This window comes from Sceloporus undulatus, chromosome 1 (assembly GCF_019175285.1).
Source record: "Sceloporus undulatus isolate JIND9_A2432 ecotype Alabama chromosome 1, SceUnd_v1.1, whole genome shotgun sequence".
Classification (NCBI taxonomy): domain Eukaryota; kingdom Metazoa; phylum Chordata; class Lepidosauria; order Squamata; family Phrynosomatidae; genus Sceloporus; species Sceloporus undulatus.
In genome coordinates, this window is record NC_056522.1 from 154,110,946 (window position 1) to 154,128,637 (window position 17,692).

Sequence of the window (17,692 nt, forward strand, 5' to 3'; positions counted from 1 at the left end):
GGTCACTCTGAATCTGCAAAAAGAATCTAGCCAGATAAGAAAGATCCCAGACTGTAATTAGAAACTAGCTGTTATGACCTTCAATGCACTGCAAGAATAGAGGTATAACTGCTCCTTTCATTAATGGAAAAACGCCTTCCATTTCTGGTCCAGTAGATCTAGTAGGTTCCAACAGGATGAAGTGGGTATAGAGGACATTTTGTCTTTTTCTTTGATTCCTCCTTCCCTTCTAGCCCCCTGGCTGCCCTGTTTCCCCTGCTATTCTGGGGCAACATCAGAGCAATGTTTACAGAGGATAGGAGAAATCAGACAAAAATAACTTCCCTTCTATTTTCCAGTGGGAGCATTCTCTTAGCAGAATTTGTTGTGAGTAGAACTCAGGATCCATTTCTCAAAAACAGAGTTAAGAAATGCTAATCTGTTTGGATGTTGCTGGGCTTCTGCTGGCTATTCTGACCAACTTTTGACTGTTAACAAATATTTTCCAAAATTTGAGTCATTTGTGATCCAGTGGGACCCAAGGTATTCCTTGACGAATCCAGTCTGTAGGCAAATACTAATTCCTTTAAAAAATGGTCTCAGAAAAGACCAAAATGGATTGATTTACAGATAGCTGAAATGGAGAACAATAATATTGCTTCACTTCAGTGATATGCTAACATGGCTTTGTTTGGGCTAACTTAGGGGAAAAAAACATATTAGGGAGTTCCCTCCAGGAAAACAAGATGACACAGTGAAGCTTACGCTTAGCATATTTAGTTCTTCTATTACTCATATGTATGGAGTTTTTCTGATAGCAAGGAATGCGAAATGGGTTGCTTACATAGAAGGCCAATTTAGACACCTGATCTGGAAAGATAACCAAAACATCTGCTAAAAAATTTGGTTGGATGGAAAGTTACTTCAACACATGTGTGTTGTATGAGTGACCTGGCAAATTTTAAAGAGTATATAAGTGCTAATCTCAGGGCTACCATTCTGTTCAGATTCTGGCCCATAAAGGTATGGGACAAAAATGCATTTCTTTCAATAAAGTTAGATCCTCGATTCGTCAGCACTACTTTCTAATTTTTTCCCTAAAGTTACTGAGGGAAGCAATTTCTCTTCACAGCCCTTAGTGTTACTTGTATGCATAGTATCATCATGAAGTTCTGGGTTTCAGCTTCTCCCCGTACTTTGTGGATAGGAGGAGAAAGGAGAATTTAATTTCATTTTAGCAGATTTTTGGCATTCCCTTACATGCAGCCCAGAAATAGTATTTTAAAAGGCGTTTTAACCAATTGCTAAACAAACCAGTCTACGATCTTGTATTGCTTGTTTGGGTTTGTTCAGCAAAGCACAATTCTTAGATAGTCCTAAATAAGAATCGGTAAAGTGAATGAGTGTGTGTGTGTAGATTTATCTTGTTGTAAGCTTATTTTGGAGAAAGGTGGGATATAAATAAAATAAAGAAATAAATTGTGGTTTACTTCTTCTCCTGGTAGCATGCTAGGAGAACATAGTAGTGGGAATATATAGTTTACACACATGCAGACCAGCCCCCCAGAAAGATTAGGGGGAACATTTTTTTAAAAATAAAAATTACAGACTCTCACCATTTAATTAAAAGACGCATACAATGTTTCTACTAACAGTGCAAAAATGAGTTTATTCTGATAGAAGCAAGAAGGGAAGGGGAAAGGGAGGGAAACCCATTACTTTGAGCTCTATTATATACACAGTAGTCTAACAGCAAAACATAATACCACACAAATGATTTTGTCCAGATGCTTTGCTTGCAGAATATTGACATTTCTATCTTAGAAATAATTTTGATGGGACCTCCTGCAGGGCTGCTCAAAGAGGGCTCCTGGCTCTTAAGAAGCTGAGCAGCAGAAAGTACTCAACTCCTGAAATACTGCATTGGTATTGCTTCACTTCTTTTCTTAGCTGTGTTGCATTGTCATAGTAAAGAACAGCCAGTAAAATATGCTTCGGAACAAGGAGCAGCCAAGTCTGGATTAATCTGAAGCATGGCTGAACAACAGCTGACCTTGACTTGAATCAAAAATGAAATATTTCACAACCAGAAATATAAAAACAATACCTACAAAGTGCAGAAAATAGTAACATATTTGATAAGGAAAAAAGAAATTGTTTTTACAGCTATATTGGTTGGCAAAAGGGATATTTAGGGCAGAAAAAACAAGGACTATTGTACTTGTAGACAGATTGATTTGACCATACCTTCTTGCATAATCTCAATATCTCTCTTTACTTTTTTTCTGTTTTGTGCAGAATGTACAGATTCTAACCCAAAACATAACCCCTAGCCAATTTTACCTCCTGCTTCCTTGTATAAGTATGTACACTTATGCTGGTTTGTCTTGCCAGTTAAAAGTTATTTATAATTTATGTTCTTTAGCTTATTCTGACCATCACCATATAAGATGTTTCTCATTCCATTGTTTGGCATGTTAATTCATTCAGGTCATTTGCAAACTGCATTGCACCATGTGGAGGTGGCCCTATAATCTTTAAAGCAAAGCCACCGTCAGGACTTCCACTGACAAAAACTGGATTGTAAACTATATCCTACAAGGAAACTGGTTTTAATAAAGGACACTGACATGTCATGAAGAATTCATTTATTGGCTTTTGCAGAGCATTAAACTAACTTGCAGATTATTCATTTTTCTTTTTCTTTTCTTTTTCACAAATACCAAATTCAAATGAATAACTTCCTGATATCCCAAAAACAATAGCTGCTGGATTGCTGGCTTTAAATAGGGTGCTTGCTTGCTTGTTTTTTAAAAAAATTGTTCAAATCTTTCCTTCTGCTTGTCCATTCAAGATTGTACAGGGTTCTGTACATCTTGTTTGATCTGTTGCAAGGTCAGTTGCCCAGCATGAATCTGCAGATCAATGAAACTCAGGCGCTCTTCCCATTTTTGTGTGTGTGAGTTTGGATCAATGCCTTGCTGAATCAGTTCACTTCTTGTGGAGATCATCCTCTCTTAACTGGGGAGGCTGATAAAGGGAGTTAGCAGAGGGCAAGTCAAATGGTTTTGGTATGTCTATTCTGAGCTCTCCTTGACGAACAATTATATAAGGCCTCAGGTTATCAGCTGCTGCTTCCTCAAACTGATTCAGAACTTGCTGGAAATATTGGAAGAATGCAACATAATTTTCTATTGCCAGGTCAATCAATCTTTTGGTCGCAGTTATGAGCCTCTCATAGGAATCAGAAAGGTGTTCATATGCCTCCTGCAGCTTTTCCTTGACTTGCTTGTTTTGTTCAGCAGCACTCTTCTTTGCAGTTTCAGACCAATACAGGATTTTGTCTTGAGCAGATTTGGAGAGCTCAGTGATCTGTCCATGGTTATCTACAAATGCTTTTGCTTGATCGGCCAGACGTGCAATCATGTCAGCTGAATCACTAACGTATTTTGTGTGCCATTCTATCACAGCATTGATAAAACTCTTCAGCCAAGCCAATACTTTCTCTTCCACTTCATAATATTTAACAGACCATCCAACTATGCTTGGGTCAAAATATTCCTCCCGCAGGTCTTTCATACTTTGCAGAAGTTCTTCTCCCTTACTGAAACAAGGCTGCACAACATTTTGGATGAAGTTTTCAACACGAGGAGCCAAATACTTTCCATCTTCTGCTAAGCTTTTCATTCCTTGTAGAACCTTTGTGAACAGTTGTTTTATCTGGACATTTACATATTCATAGTTTTGTGCTTGTAGATTTCTGATTAGCTCTTCCATTTTTTGGAAGACTTGCTGAACTACCTCTTTTAGATCTCTTAGATGTTGTGCAAAGTCAATTTCTTGGAGCCCAACAAATAACTGACTGACTTTCTTTTGCACATGTGTTAAAAATTCTCTGATTTCATCAAGTATAAAACTACCTTTAATGATCTGGCTAGAAGCTGGAATTTTAACCTCCAGCTCATTGACAAATGCAATGAAAGCATCAAAATATTCTTGTATTCTTGTAATACAGACATCTACAGCTTCTCTTAACTTTTCAGTGGCCATCACAAAAAGTTCTTCACCAGTATGCTTCTCAGCCACTCCCGGTACTTGGAATCTTGTTACCTTCAAGAATTCAATGGCAGAGTCAATAAGATGCTTTACTCTTTTATTGTATTCTGCTACTGTCTCCATTGTAGCATCAAAAATTCTGGCTCTGATTTGTTCGTAGTCCATCTGGTGGGCTTGATCTGCAGCATCATAATATAACTTTTTGGCTCTTTTCCTCATAATTTCATATTTCCCTGTGGCTTGGTTAGTTGCTAGATGAAGCTGTTGCTCCAGTTCATTGATGCCATTTAAAGTGTTTTTATAAGCTGTATCTGCATTATGTCTCATGTTGTCCTTGAGCTTTAAGGCTGCAGCACGGATCTCCATTCCTGTATGCTCCTGGTGGTACTTGTCAACAGCAAGGTACAAAGCATTGGCCATTTTAGGGACTCTCTCTTTCAAACCTTGGAGCAAGTCATTCACACCATCCTCCTTCCAGTTGGCCTTGATTTGGATCAGTTCAGGATTTTTGAACGATATCTCACTTTTTAAGATATCAATGTCGTTCTTGGGGTTTGACTGTAAATGGAAAGCACATTTTTAAAAAGAGTCATTTTCTATTTTGTTATAAAAACAAGACACTCATTTACTATTACACTACATTATTTGCCCTGATTTCTCAGTCTGCCAGAAGACCACGGCATTAAAAAGTAGTGTTAATTAAGATGTGGGCATGGTATGGCCTAGGCACTCTTCTCCCAGCAATTGTTTGTACACTATTGTGGACTGTTTTTACTACTGTTATTTCATTGTTTTACAAAAGACATTAAGCACTAGGCAGAGGTGATACTGATGAGTATCAAAACTGTAGCAGATGGAGAGGAGGAATTTAACCTATTCTCCTCCTGCTGAAATCCTACAAAAATTAATTGAAAATCTAGAGTAGGGATGGAGTGGTCAGTTTAAATTTGCTCCATAAGATTGAAAATAGATCGAACAATTTAACAAGTTACAGCAACAGTTTAAAACCAGTTAAAATCGATTAGGAAAAACTGAATCAGCTAAATCCATTTGTTGACTCCCCAATAGAGTAGGCCCATTGAATCTACAGAGCTTACATAAATATTGATTTGACAAGTCTGACTAATTCAGTAGGGCTATATTTGGGATGAACAATCAGAGTTCAACCTACACATATACATACTCTTAAACAGTGTATACAGGTTTGCCTCAGTTAACAAAGCCCCTGATAAAGAAGCTCCTGTTTTTTGAAAAATGTTTTTATACCATCAGCCCCTGTTTTTCCTCCTTTTCCTTTGTCTAGCTGGAAGTGTTTTTAGCAGCATTGGCTTTGAGAGGATGGTAAAGGAAGGCTGGAGACACACAGACTTTCTGTGTCAGTTTGTGAGAGTGTGTCCACAGTAAGCAATACAGTGTATGAATTGGGAAGAATGGGATTCTGCTCTAGCCAGTCTTACTGTTTCTGTTTATGCCTATGCACAACAGGAAAAATAAACAGCAGGTGTTTCAGAATCCTTTACTGTGTGAACAGCAAAACAGAGAGAAAAGGAGAAAACAGATAAGCAGCCCCATTAAAGAAACATAGCCCTGTAAATGTGGTCATAGCTCTGTAAATGTATTTATATTTTGTATGTATTTATATTTTGTTGGAAACTGCCTTGATATTTGAAAGGCGGTATATAAATAAAACTTTATTATTATTATTATTATTATTATTATTATTAAATGTGGAAATCATTATGAAATTTTAGACATCACCCTTAGATGCATTTTGGAAGAAGCTTTGATGTCAAGTGGATTCTAGAAGGTTCAAAATGCTTTTGTTTACTTTTGCAAGGATTACCTAATTAGGCTGCTTCATTTCATCTGTACATATTGCTAGTTTGAATGAAAACTTTGCCAAAACAAGTTAAAGTGCCCTTCTTTTTTGTGATGTAAAAACATGTGACTGTTCCTTCTGTGTTGTTTATGCCTTAGGTATTATATTTTCGGTTAAAGAAATAATGCTCAGGAACACATCTACTTTGTTAACTGAGGTTTACCTATATTTGCTTCTTCACAGCCAGCTAAGCTTTTTGAATAGAGTATGTATTTCAAATAATTCATTAACTGACTTAATATGTGGGAATTGCTTTATGTTGTTGTTGTTTGCCTTTAAGTCATTTCCAACTTTTAGCAACCCTAAAGCAAGGTTTTCATGGAGTTTTCTTGGCAAGATTTGTTCAGAGGGGGTTTACCTTTGCCTTCCTCTGGGGCTGAGAGAGTGTGACTTGCCAGGGTAACTCAGTGGATTTCCATAGCTGATCTGATTTCCACACATGATAATTTAAGCAAAGGGGCACAGATTTGAGCCTCACTTACCTGAGATCGATAGAAAATCTTGCTCCTGAGAATATCGCTGTCCTGATCAATAAGGAGGCCAAGGGTGCCAGCTGATGAAGAAGATACTGATGTAGCAATTGTTGATTCACCTCCCTGGTAACGCACTTGAAGATCAGTGAATGTTGGACTGGTGATATCCAGAGATGCTTTGTGTTCTAGGATTCTAAAGAAGTCACAGATTGATCAGATTATAGATATGTATGATGAAAGCCTTAATGAAACAAATTTTCTTTGGAAAGCCCTCAGTAGTGATGGCATGGACTTTTATGTCATTTTGGCAATAAAAAGACATTTTTATTTACCCAGGGCATTTCACTGCCGATTTAATATCATTTAAATTTGTGTGTATAAGTTGCTGGTTTTACTCTGTTGTCTTTAACATTCAGTGGATGTCCTGGCATTTTTAATATTCTTTGCATTAGTGAGAAGGAATTCCCCTCACACTATTTGGAGTACCAAATTTTCACTAATTCCTTCTACCAAGTGCAACCTCCTGTGGCAAATCTCATATAGTCCCAAAGGGTCTCTCTTACATTCAGGAGTGGCTTTTCAGTTAACACAGCAACTTCAGTAGGAAGACTAGATGGGTAAAAACTGGGTGTCTGTTGTTTGTCTTTACTTTTTGGTTTAATTCTAGTTAATTTGCTTTAATTATTTTTGTTAGTTGCATGGGAAAATGTTCTGGAAGAAGGGCAGGATGGAAAACCTTTGAAGGGCAAATAAAATTTCAGATTTTATTTCTTAGGGATCACATTGCAGTATGAGAGGGTTAAAAGGCAAAAGGATGGAATCAAAAATACCACCATATTTTTGTATAAAAGCTGTACCAGCACCTGTAAATAAGCTGCAAAAACACTAAACATTGGTGTCACGGGAGGGATGTGGGCAGAAAGCTGCAGTGGGGCCCAGGATGGTCTCTGCCTCTGATGTAAGTGATGTATACATTTATAAACAAACAGGGGGGATACTTTTCACAAACATTAAATGGAAGACTGAAGCAAATATCTTCCCATTGATTTGGAGTTGTGAAAGAAGGACGGAAACAAACATTCTGCATTTAATCAGAAATAATGATGAATAATGTAAAATTATAATTAACTAATATGAACTAGAACTAATATGAATCTCACGAATGTTTCCTTTTTGCAGCAAGAGGCATGGGCTGTTCCCAGGCAATTCTGCAGCTTTTATTCATGCAGTGCTTGAACTTTAAGCACACCATGAGTAAAAGTATTTTATATATTTTATATATTTATTCTATTTATTCATAGATTTATAACTCACGTTGTCACTGAAGTCTCTAATGAACTCTCAACAAAGATATCTTTGCTACATTAACTTTTGAAGTTTAACATTTAAAATGAGGTCAATGTGAGGAAAAAGTCTGCACAGGAAATAAGTTTCCCCCCCAAGTATATTGACCTACAATCAAAATGCTTTTTCAGAAAAAAAAAGTTTGGACAGTTAGCATAGACAAATGCCACCCCAGTCCACCTTAATACCAGAAGCCGGCTTGGCCCAAAGAGGCCCATTCAGCTTCCAACTGGGGTGAAAGGAAGATGATGTTTCCACTCCCCTTCTGGTAGCAAGTGAGCCTGCCACAATCAGAACCAGGACCACCATTGAAAATCTTTGTTGCAGCCTCACTCACTGGTAGGAGGATGGTGGAAATGTCATCCTTCTTACATCCCTATTAGAAGTTGAACAGACTTCCTTTGTGCAACCCTTGTTCTTTACATTAGCTGGGTTGGGGTTGGTCTGAGGGAGGGTTATGTAGATGTAACTATGATGCTGGTAATGGAACCCACATATTGGCCTCATTTATGTCTCAAAGTACAAAGAGGTACATAGGGAAGAAGACATCCCTCCCCTTATGCTCATTTGTTTTGCGTCGGCCGTTAGGAATACATTAGGTGGCTGAGCAAAACTGAGCACTCACTTCATAGCATAGTTAGTTAAACAGGGTTCCCTGTATGTGGCACATAGCTTGTCATCAGATGTGTACTTATGCTGACAAAAGAAAATATTTACCTGTATCCTTTTGCAATTAGCACTTCGTTATATTCTGCACTCAGATCACGATGAGCAAAGGTGCTTTTAGTATTTCCTTTAAAGATATTCCCTTGATAGAAGCAGGTAAACAAAACTAGAAAGGGAAGATTTCACACAGGTGGCATTAGAAAATAAGGAAATACTGTCTTTAACAAAAATCTACTGACGTTCTTCCTTTGTACTGTGCTGTATGGATCAAATCTTGCCATAGGTTTCTCAAATTTTAAAACATCTGCAGCTGCTGCTACAATGACTACTACTATTAATAATAGAGGGATAGTGTAATGTAAAGACCAAAGTGTAAACCAGCAGATTCCAGTTCAAATTTCATAGACTAATAAGCTGCTCGCTTTTTCATCCTTGATCCTTGTTCCTTTCTATCAGTCATGTAACAAATAATAATAATAATAATAATAATAATAATAATAATAATAATAATAATAATAATTCTGATGTTATAGACCTATGCAAGCATTCAAAAGAAGGACACATCTTGGCAAATCTGTAGGGGGAATGGTGATATGCATCCAGGCTCAGTCCCAGCATCCCTTCACATATTGGCTGTGCCTGCTTCACCCTTGACTTTTGGTGAACACATCCACTCATCCACCTTGATCATAGGGAAGATGCTACATGCAGCTGAACAAGTCAGAAATTTCCATTAGACTTCCATGGTTGGTCTCATTCGCACTACCTTTTAAATTGGAACATGACTCTGGAGACCAGTATTTTTTTAATGGAAACTTACTGAGAACATAGTATACCAATGGAAGAAAGAGCTATATTGCAGGAAGAAAAATATGTGTATTTGTGTTTAGTCTGTTGTTTAATTATAATAATACTCAGGCTGCATCTGCACTACAGGAATAATGCCATTTGACACTGCTGTAACTGCCATGGCTCAATGCTATGGAATTCTGGGATTTTTAGTTTTGTAAGACATTTAGTCTTCTCTGTCAGAGAGCTCAGGTTCCACAAGAAATTACAAAACGTCTTTAAGAATGCACTTTTAAAATTAATTACATTATTAATTAAATTATGTTAAATTAATAAAAATATAATTAAACAACAAACTAAACACAAAAATACATACTTTTCTTCTTGCAATATAACTATTTTTTCCCATTGGTATACTATGTTCCATTGGTTTGATATCCTGTATTCCATTTTGTTATAGTACAGTGGTATGGATCCTTAGGTGAATAGATGGAAGAAAGTTCATAGAAAGAAAATGCCCCATCTCCTACTTTCTTATAACTGCCTGTATTCTCTTGAGAGTTGTGAAGGAGATATTGAACAGTCTGTGATTTGATGTAAGAATAATCGCAGAAGAAGAAAAAAATATATGAATTAGGCAAAAACAATTTCATTTCATGGGAAAGAGTTAGGAAGTGGATGTCAGAGGGAGGACTTCCTTCCATTAATTTACTTTAGGATCCAAGCTATAATTCAACATCAAAATAACATAATAAAATTGAGGGAACAAATAATGATCTTACCATCTAGATCATACTCCAGAAATTGTAGTGGTGAATTTGCAGTAAAATCAACGGAATGTTCAAAAGAGTTCCCTTGGTTCTTGAAATCCATTTTCCAGGCAGTACTGTATAATGGAGACGCAAGCTCCAAAGAACCAGCTAAAGCTCCAAATTTGGGGATGTAAATTCCAGCAGGCAAAGCAATTTTGAAGGCTGGGATTTCAATCTGCTGCTCAGGAATTGTAATTGTAGGCAGGTCAAAGTCAGCTATCTTATTGGCTACAGCATTAAGGTCCACAGTGATATCGCCAAAGGACAATGACTTTGGAAGAGTAGATTGGGACACTTTCAATATGTACTCTGGTACATTTAACTCAAAGTAGGGAATTTTATAATCTTCTAAGTTAACATAGTTTGTTATGATATCTAATTGTGGAAACTGTATTTTTGGCAGAGAAGGTAATCTGATGTCAAATGGCATGGTGAACAGTGTTTTGGGGACTTCAATTGTACGTAGGTCAATGGTGTAAGATGGAATTTGCAGAGTTGGCAATTGGTTCACATTTATGGGGATAAAATACCCATCTTCATTTTTTGTATATGCTACAGCTGTTGATACATTGAGGTACTGCCTACCTTCAGCACTAGTGGTGAGATCTAATTTCAAGATGTGCCATAAGCTTCTGTCATAAACTGGCAACATAACGTGTTTGAGGAAATCCATGTGTCCTCCCAAAGACCCTGATGTGGTGAATTGGGCAACTGTGTTGTTATTTGTTAACTGTAAGTCATGTCCAAGGAACAGAGAGTGGAATTGGTTTTCACTTGTCCAGCTAATCCTCTGATTTCCATTATTGAGGGTCATCAAAAAGGCTTGATTAGCTGAAGTTGCACCAAATAAATCATTTGGTTGGGCAGCTTGTATCTGAACAACAGCTGACACACCTGCTGAACCTAATTCAAAAGTTACTTTGCAATTCTGATTTCCTTTAGTTGAAAAAAATGGATGGTAGTGTAGATTATTTTCTCCATTGTGGTCCCATAATGCATAAAGACGCTGGTTAGATGCTTCAATGGCAACATTTTCTCTCATATCAAAATTCCACATTCCATCAACTTTAGAATTAGTCTCAAACCTGACTGAGGATCGAACAGCTTTAGCATTTAGGTAGGCATTTGCCTCATGAACCAGGTTTCCAGAAAATGGAGTCCCTGTATAAAATGCTCCATTGATAAAACCATTGGTTGAAGTATCCACAGATATGTAAGATATAATGCTTTCTAGAGTGACCTTGTGGACAACTGCTCCTTTAGCACTGGCACCAACAGTATCAAAATCATAATTTAAATTAATAGCTGATGTAACTATTGGTTTTGATTTAGCATTTCCCTTAAGTTCCTGTCCAAAATTTACTTTTAAGCCAGGGATATCAAGTTTTGCTGTGGTTATCACTGATGCTTCTATGTTTCTCTTTGTGAGACTGATGGTGCTGTCATGGTTGCCTTCTATGAATTTATGATTCAGGGATAATGCAGTCGCTAGCTTCAACCCTCTCTTCCTTGTAAGACTGGTTGTTCCATCCAATTTATACTGCAGGGCATCAATTACAGAGGTAGAAGATGAGCTCAAGCGAGCAACAATATCGGATTGGTTAAAAAACCCTGCATTTGTGTTCAGAGTAATCACGCTAGATTTAAATGAAAATTCATAAGTAATATTTCCTAAGGCTGGAATGTAGATCCTGTTGGATGGTGTGTGTGTTCGATAGCTGGGAAGCTTAAGTGTCTTCAGACCTTGGGGAACACGAAGGACTGGCAGCTCCAACGATGGAAGGACTAATGTATATGATGGCACTGAAAAGCCAACAAGTGGGACAGTGAAACTTGGGGTGCTCATTTCTTTGGGGATCACATAGCCAAAGGCTGGAAGCTCAGCTGTGAAAGGAGAGACCTCAATATTGACTACTGGAATAGTATACCCTGGAATCCTGAAGATCTGTGGGACTTGACTCACTGAATTATCCACTTTGTATTTGTCAAACTTGGTCTTGGCTTGGTTATATGATTCTGTCAGGAAAGATAAGGTGTTGTCCCGACCGCTCTCAAAATGCTTGTTGAAGATCACAATGTAGTCATTGATAGCTCTATGCACTCCATCTAAAGGAATTTGAAATGAGTGTGTATCTTTGTTTTTCTTGTACTGAGCTTTTACATTTAAGTCAAATGATTGTTTTGTGGTTTTCAGTAAATTCTTCAGCCCTGTTTCCTCCCACAGAGAATATTCTTGCACTTGAGGTGTTCGGATGCCAACATAGGGGACAGATTGTTCAGGAAATGAGATGGGTATTTTTAGGAATTCCAAGTTAGCATCACCATTCATAGACAGAAAAGCTCCAATGCTATCTTCATTGTTGTTAGCAGACATGTTGTGGGCATACCTGTATTGGTTAAATCTGCCCTCAGCTATCCAGCTGACTTGTTGAGTGGAGGGACTCAGCATCAGGCCATAGTTATTCAGAAACTCAATCTTGCCAACAATTTTCAGTGGGAAACTAACTTTTACATTTGCATCATTATTTGTTGATGCACTCATTTCAAAGGGCTTTACCAGGAAAGCCACATCATTATTCAGAGTCCCGGAGATGTATCCATTCATCTTAGCATTGTGTGTGCCAGTTACTTCCATCTTCATATCTGCAAGATTCCCTGTGCCTTGTATGTTTAGGGCACTACGTCCGACTTGTGGAGATTCCACTGCAGACTCAACCTGCAACCTCACAGAACTAGGTAAATTATATTCATATTCCAGTCTTTGCTTTGCTTTCAAGTACTTATCATTTATCCTGCTTTCTGCCACTAATGCTGCTACAGATCCCCCTACTGTGAAACTGATACTTGATTCATGAGTTCCTTCATCAGAATAATCATAAGTAGCCCATTTCCAGTTTCCTTCACCAATAGAAGTAAGTGATATGCGACCTGCTTCCAAGGCTGTTTTTATCTCATTGCTTAATTCAGCTTGGCTGGTGAACAGGATATGTGGGAAATTTAGTCTGTGTGTGTATGTTGTCTTGCTCTCCATGGAAATTTTCTTCTGCACATTGAGTGTCAACTTGTTGTGAAGAACTACAGCATTTCGTGCACTGCGGAGGTTTGCTGTTGTTTCAGCATTACCATCAACAGATGTTCCTGAAAATATTATTTCACCTGTATGATCAGCTTTAAGGTAGACATGGGAGAACTTGAAATTGTCTCTTAGGATTAACCGCTGCATTTCAGGAGCCAAGAGGTGTGTATCAGCAGTTATGGTGAAAGCAAGGGAGTTGATTTTGGACGTTGCTATCGCTGAGACAGAAGCCACAAATTCTGGGCTGTGGTCAAAAGCTGTTACATTCTGGAAAGCAGCATTAGTGGTCAACGTGAATAAAGGAGAAGCAATTCTGAAGGCACCAGATAGTTTTCCAAAAGTAGGAGCAGTCACAGAGTGTGGAATACGTGGCAACTGGAATTCTGGAATCTGCACATCTGGAAACTGGAAATCATTCAAATTCAGCTTTGGGATGACAAATTCAGGTATCTGCAGCTCAGGCAAATTCATCTCTGGGAAAGAAAAGTCAGAAAAATACATATCTTGCATCTTCAGATCATGGAAATATACATCAATTGGTGGCAGCCGAAAGTCACTTGTTATTATTTGGTCTATTGTCTTCACAAGCTTCAGTTTGAGTTCATTCAAATCAACTGTATAGGAGGGAATCATAAAAGTATTTAGAATGGTAAATTCAGGGGTTTTAAATCTTGTTGGAATTCTGATTTCCTTTAATTTCTTGAAGTTTATATGATAAGAAGGAACACGTAGGTCAGTTAATGGAATAATAAAATCTGGAGTTTGAAATGTTGCTTCTCGTAGGGCACGAAGGCTGACTTCAAAAGCAGGTATGTTGATTACACCTGTCCTGATTTCAGGAATTTTAAAACCAGTTTCAACAAATTGGTTCAGACTGTCAGCCATATTTTTGATATTGTACTGCTCAGCTAAATGAGTAATCTTCTTTGAGGCAGTATGCCACTGATCAGCTAGGTAGGTAATTATGGTATTGTACAGCTGACTTGCTTTTTCAAGGTATCTCTGACATTCCATTGCAATGTCCATTTGATAAATTCGGTCACGTGCATCTTTCAGATAATCACAGACCTTAATCCTCAGTTCATTTATTACAGTAGAGCTTAGGAGATTGTTGAACCAGTTAACAAGTACAGAAAGTCTAGTCTCTTTTAATTCTTCAATATACTGAGAAACCATAGCACTGACCTCTCTAACGTAGCGTTTTGTAGCTTCCATTTTCTGTGGTAACTCTAACGCCCTGATTTCATCATTTATTTTCTGGGATGCTTCTCGTATTTTAATGTTTGCTTCATCAACAAATCTATTGTAGTCAAAGACCCTTAGCTTGTTTATGAGAACCTCAAGACGATTGTTGATATCATTTAATAGAAATTCGTAATCATATGTTTGGAGCTGCTTAATTGTGCCATCAATGAATTTCAGTACTTGACTGAAGATGGATTTAATGTCTATTTTTCTCAGTGAGAGGGTTAATTTCTGGATGGTTTCTTTGATTTTCTGTTGGTTAGAGAAATCAATAAACTTCTCCATTAAAGCTTTCATTCGTTGATCAACTTTATAATTTACCATAAGTTCATGCATTTTGGCTCGAATGACATTTATCTTCTCAGACACTTCATAATCCTCCAAAAAATTAAGAATCATATCTTTGATTTGTTCAAGAACATCATTAATTCTTTCAAGTGGCAAGGACACTTTCAGCTTCTCTACAAGGTTTCTGATGTCAATTGCCTCCACCTGTTGCTTCAAACTTTCTGCAAGACTTTGGGCATCTATACTTTGAATCTGTCTTTTCAGTTGGTCTAGTATCTCTTGCAGTTGAGCTTTGATCTTGTACTCAGTGTCTATATTTTGAATCCAAGCTGCAGCACTGCTTCCTATTTGACTAGGGTCATACTGAGAGACAGCAGATTGTAGTTGTTGAATAGTGTCAATTATTTGTGTGCTGATTTTGTATTGTTGGTCTATAATTTTCATTTTTTCAATAATTTGTTCAATAAGTTGTACAATAGCTGCCTTTAAGTCATAATTCTCCATAATATAGTTGTCAACTTTTGTCAGAAATGTTTGCAACTGAGACAAAGCTTCCTGAAGACTCCTTTTAGCACTTTCCAAAGCCAGTTGAAGGTCATCCACTGTTATGCTATAATCCTTTGTGAAAGCATCCAATTTCTCTTGTAGGTTATTCACGGTGCTTTCCAAATTTACAGTATTCACATAGTCATTCACTTGTTGGGAAAGCTTATCTAATGTTGCTCTGTATTTTCTCATGTACTGGTCCATATTTATGTTTCTCAGGTTCATATTAATGGATTTGAGTGCAGCTAAGATGGCATTCCTCCACTGTTCATAATAAGCTGGCAAATTTTCCAAGAAGGGTAGACTGATGACGTGGACATCTGAATTCTTATCATACTTCACAGAAAGAGAGAGGCCAAATTCTTGAGGCTGTGCTATATTTTCTCTTAAATCAAAAACGTCAATCAGGTTGATTCCTTCATTAGCTGTGAATAGTGTATTTATAGGGAAGTCCAGTACAGAGAGGTCTGCTAAAGTTTGTCCACTCAATTCCACCCCAATTTTTTCAGCATTGTTAAAAGCATTAAGATCTTGGGTGTACACGTTATTGTTCAGTTGGCTCTTCATTGTCCAAGAGCTACTTTGCTCTGATGGTGTAAAAAGGACAACAACTTTGTTATCAAGTAATGTGTTGTATCTCTTCCCAGAACCTAAGTTGTGGTCAGTGGATCCTTTATAAAGGTGGGAAAAGGTGAAAGCAAGAGGTTCTGCTTTTAGTAGGAATTTGCTGTACAGCTGCCCTGACTGCTCGCCAAAGACCAAGAGTCTTCCATCCCCATTAGTATGTATGTCAACAGTGATAGTAAACGGAGCCACAACAGATCGCATTTCATTAGAAAATGTTAAGAATTTTGAATTACAGTTACTATTGACAGTGATTGAAGAGGAGAGTCCTGCAACATCTACATTAACTCTGTGCATAAGAGCTGCCCCTTGAATGTTTGCTACTGTGTCAGTCTTCAGATGTGATGCCAAATCTGCATAGGTGAAGGTGTAGGAATGTTTCACTTCATCGCCACCATAACCAGCTTTCACATTGCCATCCAGATTTACCTTTAGAGGCTCAAGTTGCAGCCGGGCTTTGTTGTTTGCATTAGCACCACCATATTTCAGGTCATTGTTCAGATTGGCTGTGATAGAAAAGGGCTGAAGCTGCACATCCAAATGGTGTTTGTGGGACTTGTCTGGGCTGATGGTATGGTCTAAATTTGAAGTGTAAGTCAAAGTCAAGCCCACAATGTTTAGGTCATGGGTGTGTTCAAGCTTCATTTCTTTGTAAGATCCTATCAAGTTATTTGAGAACTTCAGCCCTCCTTTATTCACTCTGAAGTTAAAAGTATTCTTGCAGTCTGCATCTGAAATGCTGCCCTGGCAGACACTTACAATCCCTATTTCTGTGAGAGATGCTTTTCCATCCAAATCAAATTTTGCATGGTGTTTCCCAAAGCGTCCATTAGTATAGATCTTCATGGTGGCCCCAGAGGTGGCAATACGGGCATTCATTTCATTCTCTAGTATCAGTGGGCTAAACTGCAGTGTTGTTGTTGCGCTGCTGGATAGTCCATCTTGGTTGATACTCAATGTAGACTTGTGCTCTGCTTTGTTTCTTTCCCCTCTTGCCAACATGTGGCTTATCAATTCAGCTCCTCGGTTATTAACAGAGCCAGAAATCAGAGCATAGCCTTGGCCTTGTGTACAACCAGCTCGATACTCAGAGCTTAGTGCAATCCCCTGCTTCTGTAGAGTCAAGTCAAATTTATTGAAAGCTGTATAGTCCCTGTGTTTTCCTGCTGTCTCAGATGACAACATCAATTGGCTGTTTTGATACTTTAAGGAAGCAGTGTTAGTCAAAAACCCATTCTGTATATTAGAGACTGAGGTCATTGCCCACTCATCTTCAGTATATCTCGCAGTCATCTGATTAGTAGCCTGAAGGAATGAAGAATCAAACTTGAGGCTGTATTCCCCTGCTGCCACATGGCTATTTTCATCATAGGTCATTGACTCTGTGTAGCTGGCTTTTGCAAAGGCTGAACCAACATTCAGTTGGCTTTCCAGGTTTCCTTCTCCAGTAAGCAACATGTTGTTGTATTTGAAATCTGCATTGTAAGACGTAGAAAACTGAACACCAAGTGGGCTGGAAGCCCTAAATGCAATGATATTTTTGGAAGTGGGAGTGAGTCCATTTTTGTCTGTTTTGCTGAATTTAAAATTTGAATTGAGGAGTCTGTGTTCCAATAGGTTTTCATAATCACAGGTGAACAAATCCTTGTCAATTATGACTTCTCCCTGACCTGAAATAAAAAGAATAAGAGAAGAAACATTAGAACATTTTTGTGTGGGGAAAAAAGTTAGATAATTGGAGCAGCTGTTTCTTTGGGATAACTATACACACATTCCTTTAGTTTCAGATGCAGTAAGCCAAAGGGTTTGGATTTCAAGAAATATACAATTTGAATCTCTGTGCAGTTTCATCAGACTTGGTCTCATTTGGAACTTTCTCCCAAATAAGCACCCATAGGATGGACTTGAATGGGAC

At 37.9% G+C, this 17,692-nt stretch overlaps 1 protein-coding gene across 1 annotated transcript in view; it reads right to left on the minus strand.

The window, feature by feature from the left end:
- Positions 1-2,612: 2,612 nt before the first annotated feature.
- Positions 2,613-17,692, minus strand: part of APOB (apolipoprotein B) — a 53,705-nt gene continuing 38,625 nt past the window's right edge. The window contains 5 exon segments of the mRNA XM_042479692.1: positions 2,613-2,973; positions 2,975-4,593; positions 6,397-6,580; positions 8,449-8,563; positions 9,969-17,447. Coding sequence (XP_042335626.1) covers positions 2,829-2,973; positions 2,975-4,593; positions 6,397-6,580; positions 8,449-8,563; positions 9,969-17,447 — 9,542 coding nt within the window. The 3' untranslated portion in view covers positions 2,613-2,828.